This window comes from Gopherus evgoodei, chromosome 5 (genome assembly GCF_007399415.2).
Source record: "Gopherus evgoodei ecotype Sinaloan lineage chromosome 5, rGopEvg1_v1.p, whole genome shotgun sequence".
Classification (NCBI taxonomy): Eukaryota; Metazoa; Chordata; order Testudines; family Testudinidae; genus Gopherus; species Gopherus evgoodei.
The window spans coordinates 1,214,180-1,238,787 of NC_044326.1; the positions used below are offsets into that span (position 1 = coordinate 1,214,180).

Genomic DNA, 24,608 nt, shown 5'->3' on the forward strand with positions numbered 1-24,608 from the left:
CCCAGTTAGGTCCATCTTGGGGTCCCAGGAGCACCACAGCCCCCTTGGGGGGTCAGAGCCCCGTCTGTCCTTCCCTCCATTCCCCAGCCTTCCCCTCAAACTCTCTCACTCCCTAGCATCTCCTCCCCGGGCAGAGGTGTCACCTGGCCTCTAACCCCTTCCTGGGTTCTCACGTTACATGCTCAGGTATCCTCCCTCCAGGCCAGTCTCCCATCCCCCAATGCAGACCGTCCTCCCAGGCCAAGACCCCCCACTCAGCACTCACAGACCATAGTAAGAACAGTTCCAGTTCGTCACAGCATGTCGGGCAGGGCCTGGCACCAGTGGAAGTGGTTGGAGACACTGGGCCCGGTTCAGATCTCAGTTACACAAATGCAAAGCCAGGGTGACCGCTGGAGGTACCCTGGACTGGTACAGATCAGCCATGCTGCTGCTGCAAATCTGGAGCTGCTCCCCTGACGTCAGTGAGGTGACTGGGACGTACACGGGTGTCTCTGAGAGTCAGACCTGACCCTTCGTGTCCCTCCATTTTGCAGAGCAGATCTATTTGGGTTCAGCTCCCTGGGTAGATCTCTGTTCTCCATTGCCTAGTCTACTAGTTACTCTTCTGCCACTTGTTATTAAAATGTTTTTACCTGCTCCATCATTCAGGGGGCCTGGGGCAAAGCAGGGAAGCTGTGGTGCCTGTACTCACTGGGCGGCGGTCCGATTCTTCGGCGGCATCTCAGCGACGAGGGGCCCTTCGGAGCTGCCGAAGACACAGAGCGCCTGAAGGGGCTCCCCTGCCACCGAAATGCCACTGAAGTCCCGGACCGCCGCCCAGTGAGTACAGGCACCACAGCTTCCCTGCTTTGCCCCAGGCCCCCCGAATCCTCTGGCAGCCCTGCCATTGGCATTAAATGGGCTTTTCCTTGAGCAGTTGACCAAGCAGCTTACATATGACTGAGAGTCTAGTGTCACTTAGTGGTCTGCTGTGCTATTGCATACGGCTGTATCTGCTGCCTATATTTTCTCCTCAGTGGAAACCAGAATAATAATAATACCCAACTTTTCTATAGTACTTTTCCTAAAAAGAACAGGAGTCCTTGTGGCACCTTAGAGACTAACAAATTTATTTGAGCATAAGCTTTCATGGGCTATAGCCCACTTCATCAGATGCATTCCATTGTATGCATCTGATGAAGTGGGCTGTAGCCCATGAAAGCTTATGCTCAAATAAATGTGTTAGTCTCTAAGGTGCCACAAGGACTCCTGTTCTTTTTGTGGATACAGACTAACACGGCTGCTACTCTGAAGATTGTCCAAAGCAGATCTCAAAGCACTTCATAAAAGAGTCAGTAACATCACCCTCATTTTACAGATGGGGAAACTGAGGCAGACAGCAGGCCGGTGACTTGCCCAAGGTCACCCAGCAATTCAGTGACAGAGCCAAGAACAGACGGTGGCTTGAGTTCTAACTTGTGTTTGTAGCTACCTGGAAGCCTGGGCTAGTCAAACCCTCAAGATTTGTGTCCGACATCAAGAAGCCGACTGCTGGAACTAACAGGGGGATCAAATAAAGAGGACATGCAGCAGCCCAGCCCACAGGAGTGATCAAAGCCGAATGCAGCTCCAGGCGCAGAAGTTCTGCGCTGTGATCTAAATCTAAGACGAGGCCCTAGGCTGAACTCAGCATTCAGATCTGACTCCGGCCCCAAGCCTTCTCCGCCATCAGTGGGTTTTAACGCAGTTCCAGCCCATCTTTATTGCTACGTCCAACAGGCAATGAGCAGCCCTCTCATCAATGTGTCAGTTGACTTTCCTGGGTGTGATGGAGCTAGCGTGCTAAAAACAAAAGTGGAGGCTGAGTGCAAGTAGCCGGATGGTCTCAAATCCCGCCTGGGACCCTCGGTACACCGTTCCTCTTCTTCACGGGTCACTGGGGTATTTTTAGTGCTGTAGCCAAATCAGACCTAGTGCGGGTATGTCTCCTGGAACTAGAATTTATATCTCCCGCTCCAGTGCAGACATACCCTACGTGACTTAGGAGCCCAGTGAATTTGACTCTCTAGGTCTTTCCCACAACAAATCAGCATCACCTCTGACCTTGCCAGGCGGCGTCACTGCTTGCAGGGCAAGTCCACCAGCAGAGAACTCCCGTTACTTTCCTGTCATGGTCCCTCGCCACCTTTTTAGCCTCGGGGCTGGGGGGTGCTACCACCCCCATTGCACAGATTGGGACTGAGGCAACTCACAAGGGCCACGTTTTGAAATGTGTTTGGGTTCCTGCAGATGAAGACTGGCCCCTGGTCGGGCTTCTCAAAGTGCCTGAGTTCCACTGATTTCAGCACCAGCGAAGCGCCTTGGAAAATCCCACTAGGCACCTAGCTGGATTTTTGAGAGCCTAAATACCTTTACAAATCTGGTCTAAGTGACTTAGATGGCTACGTTCCATTTCCAAAAGTGATTTAGGCGCCTCTGAGGCTAAGTCTCATTGGAAGTCAGTAGGGCTTGGAGCCTGGAACGGAGAAACAGCTGCATCCCTGTAAACATCTGGGCCTATGGGACATGCTCAGTGTCACAAATGACATTTGCAGAAGCGTAGGGAATTGAACCTGGGTCACGTCCTAAACTAGGGTCCCCAACCCCCAGGGCATCCTGCTTTCGAATAACCCCCCGACGATCCCTCCCGAAGCTGCTACACTGCGCACAATGCAGTGCTAGACAGTAAATAACCAGCGGGTATTCAATACCCCACCCATCACTTCCCCTTCTCAACCTCAGCTACCTCCCTTCCCACCCCCACAACTCAACTTCCTCCTGAATGCCCACACTCCCGAGTGGTTGCCGGGCAGACTCTGAGTTTGCCTTGGCTCCCCCTCCCTGAGCTGCCAGCAGACAGAGCCCCAGGAATTTCGGTCATCTCCTTGGGGTTACACCCATCCCACAGCTAATGGACAACCATCTCCTCATTGTTCAGTGAGATGGGGAATCAGGAGCCTGTTTCCAAGGTGGTTCAGGAACTGGGATGCAGCCTTCGCAGCAGACACAGCCCTTGGTCTCACATGGATCAGTCACCAGGCCCCCAGCACTGTCTCTAGCTCCCATGTTTGTAACCTTCCTCCTGAGCTCTGACCGGCTCAGCTCTCGGTGAATGTGGAATCTGAAAGGCTGCTTGTCCTTCCTGGAAACATCCTGTACAGCCCCCGAGATGGTCACCGAGGCCGTGTCTACGCTACAAAGTTATGTCTGCGTTCAGCCACCAACGTTTGTGTATCGCCGGGCATGTGCCCACTTGGCTGCTTGTAGCAGTGCTGCTCGTACTCACCAGGAGTGCTTGTGTAACACGCTAACCTTTGATTCCACACGTGCCCCCTCTCATCCCATGTTACCGCCGGAGCAGTGAGCAGGGTCTGTCTCTTTGGACAGCAGAACTCCCACCCGTGGATGGTCACACACAGGAAAAAGATGCAGATTTGGACAGTCGTGGATGCCCCAGGATAGGGCCGGCCTTCGGGGCGGGTGATGTGGGTGACTGCCCAGGGCGCCACAGTTTGAGGGGAGGGGACGTGGTCCGGAGGCAAAGAGCAGAACACAGGCCTGGCCCCACACTGCCCCCAGCCTGCCCCACACCGTGTTTCAGCGGGACGATGCTGGAGGCCCCACAACACAAGTGGGGCCAGGACACAGAGCAGGACTGCCATGGTTGGGGCGGAGCTGGGGGTATCCCAGGAGGGGAGAGGGCCCAGGCTTCCCCAGGCCCAGCCCCTCCGCTGTACGACCTCCAACAGCCAACTGCACGCGCCGCGCACGGGGATGATGCCTTTACGCTCTCACCAGAGCCCCACCCGCAAGAGGGGGCCATAAAAGGGGTGAAAAAATGTGAATAGTGGGGTGCTGAGAGCCACTGAACCGAACTGGAACCCCTGCATGTGATGGAAACCACCTCTAGCCAGGGGGTGCGGCAGCCCCCCTAGATCCAGCACCTCTGGCCAGGCGCTGCCGACAGAGCACTGTCTACCTCTTCCTTCTCCCCTACTACCTCCATCCGCCCAACTCTGCCCTCCATGCCCTTCCCCTCCTTCCCCCATTCAACTTTCTCTCCCCTCTTCTCCACCTCCTTCCCTCATCCAACCACCAGGCATCACTTCCCATTTCTATTTCTGGGCCAGGGCTGCTGTCAGAGGGAGGCTCTAACCCAGCAGGCTGCTGAAAGGACCCACAGGCCAGTGATCAGGGGCCTGGCTCAGCACGAAGGCAGGACAATGGCGAGGGACAATATCTATGAGAACATGCTGATGACGGAAGCTGCTCCCCGGCCCAAAGGTAAGCACCAGAGGCTGCACCGGACCCTGGACTCCCGCTGGCCTCTCCTTGGCTTTGCGGTCTCTGCAGAGCGTCCTGGGCAGCGATCGCTTGCTCCACCGACCACGTCCCCAGAGCTCTCTCCCCTGCCAGTCCCCAATGGGAGAAGGGCACAGGGGGAGAGATGGGAGTCCCTGCACAGCATCCCTGCCTCCTGCCGGGCAGAGCAGTGCCATGGGCTGCCCATAAAAGCCATCCAGGCTCCCCCTCCCCAGCTCACTGCCACCATCAGCCTCTCCCCGGGGTTCTAGCTCGGTTCAAAAAAGACCTAGATAAGTTCATGGAGGACAGGTCCATCAATGGTTATTAGCCAGGATGGGCAGGGATGGTGTCCCTAGAATCTGTTTGCCAGAAGCTGGGAATGGGCGACAGGGACTGGATCACTTGCTAATTCCCTGTTCTGTTCATTCCCTCTGGGGCACCAGGCACTGGCCATTGTCAGCAGACAGGACACTGGGCTGGATGGACCTTTGGTCTGACCCTGTCTGGCTGTTCTCACGTTTGGTTGGGCAGGTATCAGCTGAACAGGGGCCTGCTCTGTGGGTTGTTTATCCCGTTTGGCTTCAGTGCAATCCAGATGCCGTGTGGCAGCTGTTCCGGATTTGAACACATGAAAGACGCCCAGGAAGGGTCAGGAGACAGACAGGGAGATGGAGCTGATGGAAGTGGAGGGTGTGGCCGTAGGCAGCTGCATCTCCGCACCGAGCTCAGCTAGGATCTCTGCAGCGACAAAGGAAAACACAAGGGGAATGTAGCCTGTGCTCGGTGACAGAGAAACTCCTCCCAGAATCTGTTTCAGGAAAGGCTGAGACCTGTAAACTCAGTACATTAGTGAGAGGCAGCTTCACCCTTTGGTTAGCATGAGAGAAGCCACTTCTGCAATGTAAGGGGATTATCTGGACATCTGAGTGTTGTTTGCTGGTTCCAGAAACTACACCCCATGGGGGAACAGCGCGAGCTAATGGCTGAGGCCCAGATCAGACAGGGAGGGGACGTGGTCAGGGGCAGCAGGTTTGTAGAAATTTTGGTGGTGCTCAGAACACCCAAAACCCACCCCCGCACCTGCGTAAGGCTCTGGGAGGGAGTCTGAGTGCAGGAGGTGTGAGGGGTTGGGCTCTAAGAGAGAGTTTGGGTGCTGGGTGAAGGCTCTGGGCTGGGGCAGGGGGTGGGGATGCAAGGGGAGTGAGGGGTGCAGGCTCTGGGAGGGAGTTCGAGGGCAAAAGTGGGTGTGGGGGGAAGGGTGGGAGTGCAAGAGGGAATGAGGGGTGCAGCGTGGGGGTGCAGGAGGAGGTGATGGGTGCAGTCTCTGGGAGGGAGATTGGGTGCTGGGTGCAGGCTGTGGGCTGGGCCAGGGGGTGGGAGTGGAGGAGGGGGTGAGGGGTGCAGGATCTGAGATGGAGTTTGAGGGTGAGAGGGAGTGCAGGGGATGGGGGTGCAGGAAGAAATTTGGGGGCCAGAGGGTGTGTGTGGTGAGGGGGGGTGCAGGCTATGGAAGTGGATGGGGGTTCGGTGCTTACCTGGGGCACCCCCTCCGGCAGCGGCTCCAAGGCAGTGCAGGCCAGAAGGGTCTCCACGTGCTGCTGTCCCCAGGGACGGCCCCCACAGCTTCCAGTTGGCCGCAGGGGTGTTCAGGGCAGGGACAGTATGCAGCGGCACAGCCTCACCACAACGAGCTGCAAGGACGTTCCTGCAGCCACGTGGAACGAGCGTGCAGGAAGCTGTTCAGTCCCGCTGCGCTGCTGGGTGGCACTGGGCGCCTTGGGCTGCTTTAAATCGCCGGGGTGGCAGGCAGAGCCGGGGACATGCGGGGGGAGTGTGCAGAGGGGGGCAGGCAGGAGCCAGGCTCATGGGCCAGGAATATTCCTGGTGCCCGGACACCAGGGGCTCATAGAACTTGCCAGCCATGGGTGAGGCAGGCTGAGACTATCAGGGAGAGGAGAATCTGACAGTCTTGTGTCTCCAAGCAGCTGCCGTTCACCTTGGGGAGACCAAATCCAGAGCACACTGAGCACACTTACTTCTTTCTGTACATAGATCCTGGCTCGAATGCAGCTCTAGTCTTCTCCCCTTAATGTGCAGGGGAGACATAATCTTCTGGCTTTGCCCTGTGATTTGCCCTTTGGCTGCCTTGCAGGGATGAGCCCAGCATCCTGGGGATGGGTTATCAGACAGGGATGCTGTAGAAAGGCCCTTCTGAGCACACTGCTGCTGTCAGCCCCACTTTTCTCATGCAAAGAATCATTTCCCCTCATTTCACCGCCTAGTTGTATTCATATTTCATGAGTTGTTTCAGTTTTCTTTTCTCACTTAAAAATGCTCCTTTGGGCCTGGACTTCACAACCCCTAAACTTCCCTCTCAAGAAATGCTTAGGCAGGGGGGAAATCCTGCTCCCAGATCTCTCTCACAGGACACCTGCCTAGCACTAGAGTCACTCCTGATTTAGGGAGGGTCGCTTTTCACATTCGAGTTCCGGTCGGTTCTGACCTTATTTGGCCTCATTCCGCTGTTGCTGTTAACCACAGTCAGCAGGGCCGGCTTTAGGCCTATTCCATCAATTCCCCCGAATCGGACCCCGCGCCCAGTGAGAATCCCTGCCCTGGCTAGAGGCGCCTTTTTCATTTTTACTCACCCGGCGGCGCTTCGGGTCTTCGGCGGCACTTCAGCGATGGGTCCATCAGTGCTGCCGAAGACCTGGAGCAACTGGATGACCCGCCACCAAAGTGCTGCCGAAGACTCAGAGCAAGAGAAGAACCCGCCGCCCAAGTGGGTACAAGCCCCATGTGTTTTTTTAAGTTTTTCTTTTAAGTCATCCCTGCTGGGGCCCCACCAAAACTGTTGGAATTGGGCCCCGCACTTCCTGAAGCCCGCCCTGACAGTCAGGGACTAGGAGGCTGAGCAGGTATTGGATTTGGGGGGTGGAGTTTCCTCGGTCAGTGGCATTTGAGCTGTAACTTTCCATGGATACGTTTCTTCTTCTCCTTCAAGGCAATCCTCCCGAGACATCGGTCCCTTGGTGGCACAGGGCGCGGGGCATCGTCACTCCTGTCCTTCTCCTCCTGGGGTTGGCCCTGGCCACGTCCCTCCTTGCTGTGATGCTTCTATGTAAGTTCAACTGCAGCTCCAAGCCCAACGTTCGCCAACTTACATACAGGCCAGCTGGCTCCACTGGGGGGGGGGACACATTTCAGCAGAATATTGACAACGCTTCCACTCTGTCCCTCCAAATAAATCTCCTACTCCAGGGAGCTTGAATGGAGCTGTAAGATCTTGCCCTGCTGGTTTGATACTGCCACAAACTTTCTAAGTCTAACGATGGTCCAGCACTGGCACAGGTCACCTGGGGAGGCTGTGGAATCCCCATCACAGGAGGTTTTGAAGGACAGGTTAGACAACTACCTGTCAGGCATCAGCTCAGAGACTTCAGATCACATGTGGCAGCCCCACATGCTCAATCCGTGCTCTGAGGATCACGCTGGGTCCTTTCCTAACCACATATCACCAGGACGAGCCTCAGCTCCAGGCATCCTCATGGCACAACTGAAATACCCTACGGAGAGACCGGATGGCCCAGTGCTTCGGGCACTTGTCTGGGGGCTCAGACTGCTGGGTTTCATTCCCTGCTCTGCCAAAGAGTCTCTGCCCTGGAGCCAGCAAACAGCTGAAAACAGGGAGCTGGAGTGAAGAGTTCTTGGAGGAGAGGGGGGAGAAGCCCCTGTTCCTTAGGGGCAGTGAGTGGCAAAGACGAATGGTGCCTCCCCATGCTGCGGGGACACAATCTAAAGGGGAGGACACGTGACCACCCCACATGTCTCCTCTGCCCAGCAACCCCCATGCCCAGCTCAGGGCCACCACGCACTCCCCACCCTGCCAGAATTACCTGTGGCGGGGCTCTGTTCTTCTTCTGCCGTGCCTCCCCCCAGCACATTCGGCTGCTCTCCCTGGCAGCCGGGCTTGGGCTAGGAGCAGGAGGGAGCCACGTCTCATGAGGCTGAAGTCGGCTGCTCCAGGTCACTGCTCTGCAACATACACCAGGAGAGAGCCCTGAACGGGGCCTTGGCTTTGCCGGTGTCCCTCCTCAGGAGGGAAGGTTTCCAAGATTAAAATAAAACATGTCATAGAGAACAGCCTCGCGCTCGGAGAATGTTCCTTCTCTGGGCATGGCTGGTCTCCAGCCGCAGTTTGGTTCAGTCGCTGACCTGCAGACCTGTGATTTCTAGATCTCCAGGCACAGAGCAAGCTGCAAGTGGTTGGAGAAGTGGTGCAGAAGCTCCAGGTCTCTCTGCATCCTCACAATGCCTCGGACGCGTCAGCAAAGGGATCGGACAGTAAGTCGCAGGACGAGGCATCAGGGTCAGTTCCCCTCCCTTGGCCTGGAAGCTGAGCACTCTCCTGCCTACAGGGATGGTGGGTGCCTGGCATCCTCCTGCTCCCCTCCATACACTTCCCTGCCAGGTGGTCCTGTCCCCGTCTAATGAGCTGCTGCTCTGCACCTTCCTCTGCCAATGGAGGCTCTGTTCCCAGGGATGGGTGGCTGCTCCAGGCTCCCTCCTAGCTCCCTTCCTGGCAGTGGCAGGCTGGCTGCATCCACCCATGCTCCTACGCAGGATGCCTAGTGGTCAACATCTTCCGTCCTTTCACTGTTGCTCCCTTCGCTCCGTAGTTTTCACCTTGGCCCCTGTATTGTCAGGGTTGCATTGGCGGGAAAGACGGATGCAGCTCATGAGACATACAGGGCCGAATTCAGACCCTGGTGTAAGCAGGACGTCAGTGGAGCTGCACTCGTGGGTCTCAATTTGCCCCCCAGTCCCTGAGCCCTCCCTGTGCAGCTCCAATAATTTGGGTACCTGCCACAGTCCCATTGCTGGAGGCAGAGCGCCCCCTTGTGGCCACGTCTCACAACTGTCTGTCTGTCTGGCACAGGGCTGCACATACAAACCCCTCCATGGATCAGGTTATTCAGTGTCCAGTCAGAAAATGGGCCTGAACTGAACCCTGGCACAGAACTCGCCTGAACACTGGGCTGTTCATAATCCCGGCCTGGAGCCTGGGGCCAGGGCTCAGGGCCATGGAAGTTCTTGCACCCCCAGCTCTGCCCCATGCTGCAGGGGACCCACTCACAGCTCACAAGGGGGGAGCGATTGGGAAGAGGTGGCTGGGGAGATTGGGGGGACAGGGCTAGAATTCAGGAGCCCTGGGGTCAATTCCCAGCTCTGCTGCAAACTTCCTGTGTGATCTTGGGCACCTCTCCCTGCACCTCAGTTCCCCTGCAGGAAAATCATCCTTTATTTCTCCCACCTAGAGTTGATTTTGACTGTGAGCTGTTGAGAACAGGGACTGTCCCCTCCTGTCCGTACAGCGCCTGGCACACAGGGGCCTGCAGGTGCTGCTCTATCACACATGCTGATACTCAAGTGTTCTGCATCTCCACTGACGTCGCTGTGACTTTCTCCTAGGTCTGCAGCTATTGGATGAAGCGCAGGCAGGAGTCCGGCTGCTGAAAGCCCAGCTGGGTAACGTCAGTGCAGCGTATGGAGAAATCCAGATCCGGCTGGACAATGTCAGTGCAGCGCGAGGAGCAGTGCAAGGTCGCTGCAGTAAGTACTAGCTGCAGTGCTGGCTGGTGCCGTTTCTGCTGGTGCTGAGGATGAACGGAGGATTTCAGGCTCCCAGGCTGTCAACACAGCACCTTTCTCCAGCCCCGAGTTCTCTTCCATTGAAAATCACTGGTGGCTGCACCTGTGCCCACACCGTGGTGATCAGTGTGGAGTTAAATTACACCCTAGGCCTCGTTAGCGTAATGGGAGCACCCAGCTGTCAGCTCTTCTTAGATGCTCCAAACCTGTCAGGTCACAGGCAAGTGCTCCTGGCATTTCAGCGTATGGGGTGTTACTTTCAGAACCATCCCTGAGCCAGTGCCCCGGCAGGGTGTTCGGGGATGTGCCAAAGTTTTAAGTCCCGAGACTTTCATCACTTATGATCAATGAAAATTGTTAGTGCAGAACCAGGGGATGTTCCACCTTGGGCAGCTACATTCACCCCCATCTGAACTCCCCCTGCCAGCTCAGCTGAACTGTGAGTCTCCCCTTTCCCATTACAGCCGTGCTGCTCTGCACTGCGACCAGCGCCCATGCTCCAGCCCAGATGCAGCTGCATTTCAGTGCTGGGGGAGTGACCTCGTGGTGACTGCTTTCTGCAGCGCTCTTTGGGATCCATTATGTGGCCACAGAAGTTACTTATTGTGATGCTGGAGAATCAGGATTCAGAAGTTCCCTGGGCTGGGGGCAGCTGAAAGGCAGGGGCAATGCAGCACTAGAAACCCTGAGCTCCCTGCGTGTATCCCTGTGACTTTAGCCCGGGCGTCTCACCTCAGTCTCTGCTCCTAGGTGACGTGCTGACAAAGCTCTCCAGGGGCTGGAGGTTTTACGGTGGGAACCTCTATTACTTTTCACAAGAAAAAAAGTCGTGGGATGAGGCTGAGCAGTTGTGTGTGTCTCAGGACTCGCACCTGACCTCTGTCTCCTCCCAGGCAGAAGAGGTGAGCGCAGGAACCTCCCAGGGGTTTGGATAATGGGTCAGGGCCTTGTTTCATACCAGAAGGAGGTGGAAGGTGGCAGCTGAGGTTGCAAATCTATGATGTGCGTTGTGGCAAATTATCCCACAAGGGATGCGAAGCCTTGGAACCCGACACGGGGGATTCACCCATCAGTTTAAAAGCAGAGATGCGGCAGAGGAACAGAGCCAGGATCTGGACTTCCCAGAGTCTGGGGTGCTGGGGGAGGGGGATTTGGGTCAGGCTCATTTCTGATTTTCCCTACTTCCAATGTAGCATTTCCTGCAAACCCAATGACCTTTCCCAGTGAGGACCCCTTTGATCCCTCTCCCAAGGCCTGAGCTCCCGCTGGACAATCTAGATGCCTGCAAAGAATCCTGTGGGTGAATACCCACCAAAGCTCATACTCTAAAATGTTTGTTAGTCTATAAGGTGCCACAGGATTCTTTGCCGCTTTTACAGATCCAGACTAACATGGCTACACCTCTGATACTTGAATCTAGAAGCCTGTATCTGGACGGCTTGTGTGCAAGGGGCCATGCATCTCTCAGAGAATCCTCTCTCCCCACATGCCCACTGTAGCCCTCACCCCAGGCCTCTGGGGCACTTTCTGAGGAGGAAAAACCCACCCTCCAGCAGGGCCAAACTTTGCACCCAGTTCTCTGCTCCAAGCTTTGCCTCCTGCCAGGGCAGGGCCCTGGTGTGACACAGATGCAGACACACACACAGAGATGCTCGAGGACTCCCTTGGGGTCTCCCAGCTAGTCACTGTCAGTGTTGGGGGCAGGACACCGTATCTCCCTCAGCCCGGTGCCCTGCTCACACCACCAGACGCCCTTTCCTCTCCCCCAAAATCTGTTCAGCCCAGGCAGCTGCCGCTGCATCCTGCAGCCTCTCTTGGGTGACCTGCACATGCTGCAAACTGTGTTGTGCAGGAGTTTCTCACCAAGGAGACCAAGGGAGAAGATCACTGGATTGGACTCACCGACCGGGAGACAGAAGGCAGCTGGCGCTGGGTGGATGGCACAGAATACAGAGCAGACGCAAGCAGGGGGTGAGTGAAGCTTGAGAGAAGTGAGTATTTATTACATGTTTGGTCACAAGCTCTTTCGGGCAGCGTCTGTACGGCCCCTTGTGTCTATGCAGCACCCGGCACAGTGGGCCCAATCCTGAGGGAGGCCCCCGGGTGCTGCCACGACAGCAGTGAATCCTCTCAGGAATTTCTGCTAATGCCCCTTTGCTCAGAGCAGGAGCCTAAACACGGAGTAGCAAAGAATCCTGTGGCACCTTATAGACTAACAGATGTTTTGGAGCATGAGCTTTCGTGGGTGAATACCCACTTCTTCAGATGCATGTATTCACCCACGAAAGCTCATGCTCCAAAACGTCTGTTAGTCTATAAGGTGCCACAGGATTCTTTGCTGCTTTTACAGATCCAGACTAACACGGCTACCCTCTGATACTAAACACGGAGTGTGTGTTCAGTGCCCACTGAGACCCAGGGCCAGAGCCTCCCCTGGGGTAACTCGGCATTGACTTGAATGGACCACAGGGATTTACACCAGCTGAGGATCTGGCCCCAAGTCAGGTCAGTGCAGCCAGGGGAGTCTGGAGTGAGCGGCAGGTTCCCGCTCTCCTTGGGACTGCCCTGCGCTCTCCCCTCTGGCAGGCTGGGCAAGGGGAGGCTGTGGGGCCGGGGACATGGCCGGAGCCAGCTGCAGTTGGTGCAGTGACCTCAGTGGGCTATGGGCGAGGCCCGTAAGCAGGGCCAGGGAGAAGTTACTGACTGACCCCCGCTGCCCTCTCTTCCCGTTCCTGCGTTCCCATCTCGGGGGTGCCTGGGACGTGCTGTGCCACCTGCTCTGGTTCTGGGCACTGAGATCCGAGTTGCTGCTGCTCAGCATTTGGAGCCACACACTGACCTTGGCTCTTTGCTGGCCTGTCAGGCGCAGGGCAGTTGCTACTCCCGGCCGTCCGAAGCCCTTTGTTACCATGGCCACAAGAGCTGTAGAGTATCAGAGGGGTAGCTGTGTTAGTCCGGATCTGTAAAAGCAGCAAAGAGTTGTGTGGCACCTGATAGACTAACAGACGTTTTGGAGCATGAGCTTTCATGGATGAATACATGCATGCATCCGACAAACTGGGTATTCACCCACGAAAGCTCATGCTCCAAAACGTCTGTTAGTCTATAAGGTGCCACAGGATTCATTAAGAGCTGTAGAGAACTCTGAGGGGTAACCAGGGGGTGCATCGCTTCACAACGTCACTGCTGAGTGTCTTGGTCCCCTGCCGACAACAGAGTCCACAGAGCAGAACTGAGCTCAGGAACTGGCTGTGGTTCTCCACTGAGACATTAACACTCTGATCCGTAGGTTCTGGGTGGAGAATGAGCCAAACAATTATGACCCGCTGAGAGGTGTTGGAGAAGACTGTGTTCATACCAGAATTTGTGGAATGATGCCAAGTGTTTTTGGTCTTTCAGGTGGATTTGTAAGCAGGCCCATATGTACGGGGAGACTTTGGCAAACCAGTATAGTGTCTGAAACCACTATATCTTATTGTTAAAGACAGCCTAGTCAGCAAGCTATTAAAAGCAAATCTCAGCTTGACCAAGGCAGGAGGGGAGAGGGGTTTACGGTGCCACCGAAAGGGCAGCTTGACCCCGCGTCCTTCCTGATAAGGATTGGGTTGAAGTTGCTGATCCATGCATTTTAAAAGAGTAGGATATGCCCCAGGAATGTCTAATGAGGTCTCAAGGCTGCAAGCTCTAGAAAGACCCACACCTGGTTAAACAATAATCAGAAGGAACCTCTTGTTCGATCATTAAAACTCCTTACTTAACAAGGTTTCTTTAATTACTAATGTATAAATAAGGGGAAAAAGCTTGAGATAGGTGGGACTCGTTTTGGGACTGGCCTCTCCCTCTGGATGCATCTTCTGTTCCCCAGCAGCAGATGGGCTGCCGCTGTATCACTCAAAAGCCACACTCAGCTTCAATAATTATCAAGGGTTGTGGGTGTTTTACTAACTTGTTGCGGACGTGTGTGAGTGCTTGAGACTAAGTAAAGTTTAGCTTGAAGTGAAAGCACTATTGTGTTGTCCTGTTTGTGCAGCCGTCTATCGGTCGGATGGCTGTGTCTTTCCTGATTTCTTTCCTGACACCTCCTCGGACAAAGTAAAAGTTACCAAGAGCTTTGGGTTGAAAGAACCTCGGGTAACACATAGACAGGCTGGGCTGTGACATGCAGGTCCCTTCACCTCAGAAAGCACCTTAATTTCCAAGCTATGGAGCATGTTTCCCAGCCACCTGTCAATGAGGAGCCCTGTGCACTGGAGGGGGCCGCATGGGATGTGCATCGCAGGGACGCTTTGTCTTGGTGTGATATTTCTGGCTGTGGCAGCGACAGCTGCCCTTATGCTGCTCAGTGTGGCTGGCTCTGTAATTTGTATGTTTCCAGGTCTGTCACTGAATAAAGTCCTTGGATCATGGAGTTATTGTTTCATAATCACCCAATAAATAATGATTTTCTTGACTTCTGGTAGTCAGACCAGTTCATGATGACAACAGCACCTCCGTTATCAGCCTCTTTGATGATAATGTCAGGGTGGTTTCTGAGGCTGTGGATGGCATTGCGTTCTGCATGACTTAGGTTATGAAGCAAGCGATGTTGTTTTTCCACAATTTCTGCCTGTGCATGTCGGCGGAAGCATTGTATGTATAGGTCCAGATTGTCATTGTGACCCTCAGGAGTCTACCAGAAGGAGGCTGCCAGAGAACTCTCCAATACCAAATTCTACAGGCCACTTTCCTCAGATCCCACTGAGGAATATACTAAGAAACTACAGCATCTACTCAGGACACGCCCTACACTCACACAGGAACAAATCAACATACCCTTAGAGCCCCGACCGGGGTTATTCTATCTGCTACCCAAGATCCACAAACCTGGAAATCCTGGACACCCCATCATCTCGGGCATTGGCACTCTCACTGAAGGACTGTCTGGATATGTGGACTCTCTGCTCAGACCCTACGCCACCAGCACTTCCAGCTATCTCCGTGACACCACTGATTTCCTGAGAAAACTACAATGCATTGGTGATCTCCCAGAAAACACTGTCCTAGCCAACATGGATGTAGAGGCTCTTTACACAAACATCCCACACACAGATGAACACAAGCGGTCAGGAACAGTATCCCTGATGATGACACAGAACAACTGGTTGCTGAGCTCTGTGACTTTATCCTCATGCACAATTATTTCAAATTTGGTGACAATATAGACCTCCAGACCAGTGGCACCACTATGGGTACCCGCATGGCCCCACAATATGCCAACATTTTTATGGCTGACCTGGAACAACACTTCCTCAGCTCTCATCCACTCACGTCCCTTCTGTACCTACGCTACATTGACAACATCTTCATCATCTGGACCCATGGGAAGGAGACTCTGGAAAAATTCCACTACAATTTCAACAGCTTCCACCCCACCATCAACCTCAGCCTGGACCAATCTACATGGGAGGTCCACTTCCTAGACACCACGGTGCAAATAAGTGATGGTCACATTAATCCCACCCTTTACCAGAAACTCACCGACCGCTATGCCTACCTTCATGCCTCCAGTTTTCACCCTGGGCACATCACACGATCCATCGTCTACAGCAGGGGTCGGCAACCTTTCAGAAGTGCTGTGCCGATTCTTCATTTATTCACTCTAACCAAAGGTTTCGCGTTCCAGTAATACATTTTAACGTTTTTAGACGGTCTCTTTCTATAAGTCTATAATATATAACTAAATTATCGTTGTATGTAAAGTAAACGAGGTTTTCAAAATGTTTAAGAAGCATCATTTAAAATTAAATTAAAATGCTGATCTTATGCCGCCAGTCTGCTCATCTCGCTGCCAGCCTGGGGTTCTGTTCACCTAGGTTGGCAGCGGGCTGAGCAGGGCCTGCGACCGGAACCCCAAACCTGGGGGGGTTCAGGGCAGAAGGCTGGGGTGTGTGTGCGGGGGGTTCAGGGATCAAGGCAGAGGGCTGGGGTGTGGGGGGTGAAGGGCAGAAGGGTGGGTGTGGGGGAGGTTCAGGACAGAGGGATGGGGGCTGTGGGGGTGCAAGGCAGAACGCTGAGTGTGTGGTGGGGGTCAGGGCAGAGGGCTTGGTGTGTGGGAGGGTTCAGAGCAGAGGGATGGGTGTGTTTTGGGGTGGGGGGGGTCAGTGCAGAGGACTGGAGAGTTTGGGGGGTTCAGGGCAGAAGGCTGAGTGTGTAGCGGAGGTCAAGGGGGGCTGTGGGGGTGCAAGGCAGAAGGCTGAGTGTGTGGTGGGGGTCAGGGCAGAGGGCTTGGTGTGTAGGGGGGTTCAGGGCAGAGGGATGGGTGTGTTTTGGGGTGGGGGGGTCAGTGCAGAGGGCTGGAGAGTTTGGGGGTGCAGGGCAGAAGGCTGTGCGGGGGGTCAGGGCAGAGGGCTGGGGGTGCAGGGCAGAAGGCTGAGTGTGTGGCGGAGGTCAAGGCAGAGGGCTTGGTGTGGGGGGGTTCAGGGCAGAGGGATGGGGGGTGCAGGGCAGAAGGCTAGGTGTGTGTTGGGGTGGGGGGGTGCGGGACAGAAGGCTGTGGGGGGGGTCACGGCAGAGGGCTGGGGTGCTCGGCTCATGGGGGTGCTCCCAGCCCCCTCCCCCTTGGTAGGGCTGTCAGCTGATTGGCGCAGGGACGGAGAGGGGGAGGGGCACGAAAGCACCACGCTGAGGGAAGAAGCGGGCGGGGGGGAAGTTTGGCTGCCACAGGACCAAGCTTCTGCCTCCTGCCCCGGCAGGGGAGAGTGGTGGGCAGGGGGACTGAGTGGGGCGGGGGGCCGAAACCACGGCAGGCAGCTGCGTGCCACTCAAAATCTGCTTGCGTGCCATGTTCGGCACGTGTACTATAGGTTGCTGACCCCTGGTCTACAGCCAAGCGCTGAGGTACAACTGTATCTGCTCCAACCCCTCAGACAGAGACCAATACCTACAAAATCTCCACCAAGCATTCTCAAAACTACGATACTCACATGAGGAAATAAGGAAACAGATCAAAAGAGCCAGACGTGTACCCAGAAGCCTCCTACTGCAAGACAAACCCAAGAGAGAAACCAACAGAACTCCAGTTGCCATCACATATAGTCCCAGCTAAAACCTCTCCAACGCATCATCAGTGATCTACAACCTGTCCTGGACAATGACCCCACACTTTCACAGGCCTTGGGTGGCAGGCCAGTCCTCGCCCACAGACAACCCGCCAACCTGAAGCATATTCTCACCAGCAACCACACACCGCACCAGAACAACTCTAACTCAGGAACCAATCCATGCAACAAACCTCGATGCCAACTGTGCCCACATATCTACACCTTTGACACTAGCACAGAACCAACCAGCTCAGCCACACCATCACTGGTTCATTCACCTGCACGTCCGCCAATGTAATATATGTCATCACGTGCTAGCAATGCCTCTCTGCTATGTATATCGGCCAAACTGGACAGTTCCTACATAAAAGGGTAAATGGACACAAGTCAGATATCAGGAATGGCAATATACAAAAACCTGTAGGAAACACTTCAATCTCCCTGGACACACAATAGCAGATTTAAAGGTAGCCATCCTGCAGCAAAAAAACTTCAGGACCAGACTTCAAAGAGAAACTGCTGAGCTTTAGTTCATCTGCAAATTTGACACCATCAGCTCAGGATTGAACAAAGACTGTGAATGGCTTGCCAATTACAGAACCAGTTTCTCCTCCCTTGGTGTTCGTACCTCAACTGCTAGAAGAGGACCTCATCCTCCCTGATTGAACTAACCTCATTATCTCCAGACTGATTCTTGCCTGCATATTTATACCTGCCTCTGGAAATTTCCATTACATGTGTCTGACGAAGTGGGTATTCACCCACGAAAGCTCATGCTCCAATACGTCTGTTAGTCTGTAAGGTGCCACAGGAACCTTTGATGCTTTTTACAGATCCAGATTAACACGGCTACCCCTCTGATACTATATCATTAAAGTTTTTCCAGAGGTCTCTATCCATATCCAGATAGGATCCTGGGGGGCTGTAGCAGACCCCAATCACTATCTCAGGGGAGCCTGTGGTAGCTTTCTTCCCCAAAGTGATTTTGACCCAAACAGTCTCTCATTTATCCGTTGCAGCACTTCTAATTTCTTTACAGTCAGTCTATCTCCTCCTCAATATACAACGCTACTACACCACCTTCACCTTCATTTCTGTCTTTCCTGAACAGCACATACTCTCCATTGTCTGTACTCCAGTCCTGGCTACTATTCCACCATGTTTCTGTTATCCCCATAACATCTGGTTTCACTTCCTGCACCAGTAGATCTAGTTCCTCCATTTCATTCCCCAGGTTTCTTACATTGCTGTATAGACACCTTAGTTGTTTCCGCTCGGCTTCGCCAGGGCTCCTCACGCGATTAGGCACAGTCATGCTACTGCCAGTATCACCTATTACTTGGTTATTAGCATCATTGGTTTGGGAACCGTCTTTCCTCTTGGTGTCCATTCTCCTTCCCTCTGCTGTTCCTTTCTCCATTGCTGTGTCTGCTCTTACTTGATTTTCTCCTGCTCAATATTAGAATCAGAAGTGGAGATTACATGAGCATCTCTCAAGTGTCTCCCCTAAATTCCAAGCTTAAAGCTCTTTTAATCAGTTGTGCCACCTTCCATCCCAGAATCTATTTCCCTCCTTACTTAGGTGGAGTCCATCCCATTAGAACAGTCCTATATCCGTGAATGCCTCCCAGTGGTCGAACAGCCCAGAAATGTTCTTATAGCTCCAATGCCTGAATCATCTGTTAATCATCATCATCTTGTCTCACTTCCCTTCTCCTCCTCTAGGGACAGGTGGAATCTGATTGAAGATCACCTGAGCCTCCATTTTTTAAAGTTTCTCTCCCAGCCTGGCATCATCTCCCTTGATCCATTCCAGCAAGAATCTAGCAGTATCATTTGTTCCCACATGAAGGACAATCAGTGGATTCCTTCCTGCTCCCATTAGGATCCTCTTCAGCTTCAGGTCCACATCCCATAACTTAGCTCCCAGCAGACAGCTCATCCTTCTGTTCTCTGGATCAGCTCTGGTGCCAGGTCTGTCCATTCTTCTTAGTAAGGAGTCACCAATCACATAGACCTGCCTCTTCTTGGTGTTGGTGCCATTCTCCAGCCTTCCTCCTGTTCCTTCTGAATGCAAGTCCTCTTGTCTTTTGTTCTTCCCTGCGATCTACTGCAAATCATCCTGTCCTTCTGGGGCTCCGAACTCTGGGTATGTACATTGACTCTTCCCCTCTTCTCGTAGGACTAGCTGCTCTTCTCTTCTCCCTGGTCCTCCCACCTTCTGCTACTCCCTGCTGCAAGCCTTCTTCACGTTCCAACTCAGCAAACCTATTCCTGAGCTCTACTTCTCCTTCACTAGCTGGTCTTTTCCTCTGCCCGGTTCTCATCATCACCTTTCCACTGGCCACTTTACTCACCCAGCAGTCTCCTCTCCACGTTCTCCAGTCCAACTTGGATCTGCCAGTCCTGAGTTCTCTTTTCAGCCTCCTCTTGCCTTCCCTCCATCATCTGCTCAAATCCCCTTCAAAACTCAACCATAGTTTCCACCTGCATCTCCAAACCTTGGCTCTTCTCTTCCATCAGCTCTCTCAGGCAGCACTTCATACAAACAAGCTCTTTTCAGGTACCTGCACCAGGAACATGTACATCCTGCAGCTTCCACATCTGGTCATCTGGTCACTGTCTCTTTCATTGCCTGGGTCACTACCACGCTGCCTCTGTATCTGTCACACCCTTCCAGCCTAAGCGCCTGTCAAGGAGAAAGAAAACCCCACACCACACAAAAACAGAACGGCACCGCCTCTCCCCCAAACTCTCCGTACAATCCCGCACGCTAACTCCCCTGTTTCCAGTTTCAGAGGGTAGCCGTGTTAGTCTGGATCTGTAAAAGCAGCAAAGAATCCTGTGGCACCTTATAGACTAACAGACGTTTTGGAGCATGAGCTTTCGTGGGTGAATACCCACTTCCTCAGATGCATGTAGTGGAAATTTCCAGGGGCAGGTATATATATGCTAGCAAGCAAGCTAGAGATAACGAGGTCAGTTCAATCAGGGAGGATGAGGCCCTGTCCTAGCAGTTGAGGTGTGAAAACCAAGAGAGGAGAAACTGGTTCTGTAATTGGCAAACCATTCACAGTCTTTGTTCAATCCTGAGCTGATGGTGTCAAATTTGCAGATGAACTGAAGCTCAGCAGTTTCTCTTTGAAGTCTGGTCCTGAAGTTTTTTTGCTGCAGGGTGGCCACCTTAAGGTCTGCTATAGTGTGGCCAGGGAGGTTGAAGTGCTCTCCTACAGGTTTTTGTATATTGCCATTCCTAATGTCTGATTTGTGTCCATTTATCCTTTTCCATAGAGACTGTCCAGTTTGGCCGATGTACATAGCAGAGGGGCATTGCTGGCATCTGATGGCGTATATTACATTGGTGGATGTGCAGGTGAATGAACCAGTGATGGTGTGGCTGATCTGGTTAGGTCCTGTGATGGTGTCGCTGGTGTAGATATGTGGGCAGAGTTGGCATCGAGGTTTGTTGCATGGATTGGTTCCTGAGCTAGAGTTATTATGGTGTGGTGTGCAGTTACTGGTGAGAATATGTTTCAGGTTGGCAGGTTGTCTGTGGGCAAGGATTGGCCTGCCACCCAAGGCCTGTGAAAGTGTGGGATCATTGTCCAGGATGGGTTGTAGATCCTTGATGATGCGTTGGAGGGGTTTTAGCTGGGGGCTGTATGTGATGGCCAGTGGAGTCCTGTTGGTTTCTCTCTTGGGTTTGTCTTGCAGTAGGAGGCTTCTGGGTACACGTCTGGCTCTGTTGATCTGTTTCCTTATTTCCTCGTGCGAGTATTGTAGTTTTGAGAATGCTTGGTGGAGATTTTGTAGGTGTTGGTCTCTGTCTGAGGGGTTAGAGCAGATGCGGTTGTACCTCAGTGCTTGGCTGTAGACAATGGATCGTGTGATGTGCCCGGGATGGAAGCTGGAGGCATGAAGGTAGGCATAGCGGTCGGTGGGTTTTCGATATAGGGTGGTGTTAATGTGACCATCACTTATTTACACCGTGGTGTCAAGAAAGTGGACCTCCTGTGTAGATTGGTCCAGGCTGAGCTTGATGGTGGGGTGGAAGCTGTTGAAATCATGGTGGAAATCAACAGTTTCTAGTTGTTTGCTGGCTTCTTTCCCACAGCTTGGCTGCCTTTGTAGGCCCCCTAACCAGGGAAGCCCCGTTCCTGATCTGATATGCTCACAGGCTCTGCATCTCTCAGCACACGGCCCATAACAGCCTCTGCAAACTGAACACCACAAACCAGCAGGCAAACTCTCCAGAACCCACTCGCCAGAGGAGATGCATGGGGGGGGGGTGCAGGGTGAAGCGCCCCCTCGATTTATGCTTGGCATGCTGGGGGGGGGGGCAGGAAGAGGGGCTCTGTCCTTCTCCTTCTGATGTTGACCCTTGGCATGCTCAGCTCCATCCCTGGCAGCCGGGCCCGGGTAGGAAGTGGAGGGGGCAGGACCAGACAGTTCTCATGTTGGCCGCTCAGGGTCACTGCTCTGTGCAGTGCAGCAGCTGCCTGAGAGAGCCTGGTAGGGAGGTGGTGGGGGCTACCCCATCAAGGCCAGGCTACCAGGGACAGGGGTCAAGCAAGCTGGAGTCTCCTCTCTCCCTGGCACATTTCCAGCTCACTTGGCCCCTGTCCCGAGCAGCAGGGCCCTGGTGAGGGCATCCCGGCCCTGCGCCCCCAGCCAGGCTCTCAGGCAGCTGCTGCACTGCACAGAGAAGTGACCTGGAGCAGCCGGCTTCAGCCACATGAGACGCGGCTCCCTCCTGCTCCTCGCCCGGGCCTGGCTGCCAGGGAGAGCGGCCGAATATGCTGGGGCGAGGCGCAATGGGAGAAGGCAAGAGCCCCCCGCAGGTAACTCTGCTGGGGTGGGGAATGCATGGTGGCCCTGGGCTAGGCGCGGGGGTCGCCAGGCAGAGGAGACACGTGGGGTGGTCACGTATCCTCCCCTTTAGATTGTGGCCCCCCAGCACGGGGAAGCACCAGTCATCTTTGCCACTCACTGCCCCTAAGGAACAGGGGCTTGTCTCCCCTCTGCTCCAAGAGCTCTCCACTCCAGCTCCCTGTTTTCAGCTCTGTTTGTTGGCTCCAGGGCAGGGACTCTTTGGCAGAGCAGGGAATTAAACCCAGAAATCTGAGCCCCAGACAAGTGCCAAAACCACTGGGCCATTTGGTCTCTCCGTAGGGCATTTCAATTGTGCCATGAGGACACATGGGGCTGAGGCTCGTGCTGGTGATATGTGGTCAGGAAAGGACCCAACGTGATGCTCAGAGTGCAGGTTGAGCATGTGGGGCTGCCACATGTGATCTGAAGTCCCTGAGCTGATGCTCAGGCAGGATGAAGTTCACCCAGACCATCCCTGACAGGTGGTTGTCTACCTGTCCTTAAAAACCTCCCGTGATGGGGATTCCACAGCCTCCCCAGGTGACCTGTGCCAGTGCTGGACCATCGTTAGACTTAGAAAGTTTGTGCTAATATCAAACCAGCAGGGCAAGATCCTACTGCTCCATTCGAAGCTCCCTGGAGTAGGAGATTTATTTGGAGGGACAGACTGGAAATGCAGTCGATATTCTGCTGAAATGTGGAGGTGCCCCCCCCCCACCTGCAGTCGACCCAGCTGGCCTGTATGTAAGTTGGGAAACGTTGGGCTTGGAGCTGCAGTTGAACTTATGTAGAAGTGTCACAGCAAGGAGGGATGTGGCCAGGGCCAGACTCAGGAGGAGAAGGACATCAGTGACGATGCCCCGCACCCTGTGCCGCCAAGGGACCAATGTCTCGGGAGAGTTTCCGTGAAGGGGAAGAAGAAACGTATCCATGGAAAGTTACAGCTCAAATGCCACTGACCGAGGAAACTCCACCCCCCAAATCTAATAACTACTCAGCCTCCTAGTCCCTGACTGTGGTTAACAGCAACAGTGGAATCAGGCCAAATAAGGTCAGAAACAACCGGAACTCGAATATGAAAAGCGACCCTTCCTAAATCAGGAGTGACTCTAGTGCCAGGCAGATGTCCTGTGAGAGAGATGTGGGAGCAGGAGTTCCCCCCTGCCTAAGCATTTCTTGAGAGGGACGTTTAGGGGTTGTGAAGTCTATGCCCAACGAAGTATTTTTAAGTGAGAAAAGGAACCTGAAACAACTTATAAAATATGAATACAATGAGGCAGAGAAATGAAAGGAAAATGATTCTTTGCCAGAGGTGTAGCGAGCGCCCTCCGTGCCCTCCGACCGGAGGGGTCCCCACAAGGAAGGGGGCCCCTAAAAGTGGCAAAAAAAATGTAAGGTATAACTAGGTAAATGACATTTATTGACGCTATTGCACAATCCATGTCGGTTTTACTGACAAAACCGTGAAGTCATTATGATACATCATAATGCTATTGGCTACATCAGTGGTCTGTCGGTCAGTTTCGAATTTTAGTTGGACCCATTCAAAGAATGTGTATTTGTGTTCATAATGGCTGTTGGCGGATAAATGTTATTAATTTAGTTGTTTAGTTTTTTATGGTTTCCAACGCAGAAGCGTGCTTTGTGGTGTCTAAGAGAATGTATAGAGCGGAAGCGTTTCTTGAAAAGGCAAACAACTTAGGAATAGACATTGCTGACATAAGAGGCCAAGCTTATGATAACGGCGCAAATATGAGAGGAAAGAATAAAGGAGTTCAAGCCCGCATGCTAGAAATAAATGACCGTGTCTTGTGTGTACCATGTGGAGCTCACACTTGGAATCTTGTGATGGCAGATGCGGCAAAGTCATCGAAATATGCCGTTGACTTTTTCGGTCTGATTAACAGAATATACGTTATCTTTTCTTCTTCACCTTCACGTTGGGATATACTTCAAGAACGTATGCCAATATCTGTTAAAGGGTTATCGGACACTCGTTGGGAGTCGAGAATTGATGCTGTGAAGCCATTGCGTTATCACCTTGAAGAATTGTGCAACGCTTTGTCATCTTTGCGAGAATAGGCACTCGAAAAGAAAGATGGCAATACAGCAACAGAAGCCGGTGCGCTTTTAGACCATGTTACTACGTGGCCTTTTGTTCTGACTGTGTACACGTGGTACGATATACTATTTCATGTCAATAAAACCAGCAAATTAATTCAGTCACCAGATGTGTTAATTGACGTACTGCAGGCAGAAGTCAGTGCTACAATGAAGTTTTTGGAAGACTATCGAAATATAGGATATAACTCTGTGGTCACAAATGCACGTGAAATAGCAAAGCATATGGGTATTGAGCAGGTGCTTCCAGAAACCAGGGTGCGACGTAAGAAGAGAATGTTTGATTACGAATGTGCTGATGATTCGAATCGTCTTTCTGCCGAAGAAAAATTCAAATCGCAGTTCTTTCTTGTTCTCACTGATCAGGCCATATCTTCTGTTTCGTCGTGATTTGACCAACTCGTGGAGTGGTATAAGTTGTTTGGATTTCTGTACAACGCTAACAGCCTGAAGCAGTGTCACAGAGAAAATGAACTGGAGAATCACAGCAAAAATTTTGAAAGAAAAATGGGAGACATTGATGCCAACGAACTTATAATGGAATTGAATCGTTTTATT

At 53.2% G+C, this 24,608-nt stretch overlaps 1 protein-coding gene and 1 long non-coding RNA gene across 2 annotated transcripts in view; both read left to right on the forward strand.

Moving 5' to 3' along the window:
• Positions 1 to 3,987: 3,987 nt before the first annotated feature.
• Positions 3,988 to 24,608, forward strand: part of LOC115652851 (C-type lectin domain family 4 member F-like) — a 218,493-nt gene continuing 197,872 nt past the window's right edge. Inside the window, exon 1 of the mRNA XM_030565431.1 lies at positions 3,988 to 4,305. Coding sequence (XP_030421291.1) covers positions 4,047 to 4,305 — 259 coding nt within the window. The 5' untranslated portion in view covers positions 3,988 to 4,046. The remainder of the gene's footprint in view (positions 4,306 to 24,608) is intronic.
• Positions 8,574 to 11,032, forward strand: LOC115652854. The gene is made up of 3 exons (XR_004000754.1): positions 8,574 to 8,670; positions 9,799 to 9,939; positions 10,729 to 11,032. It is a non-coding gene; the product is annotated as an uncharacterized LOC115652854 (long non-coding RNA).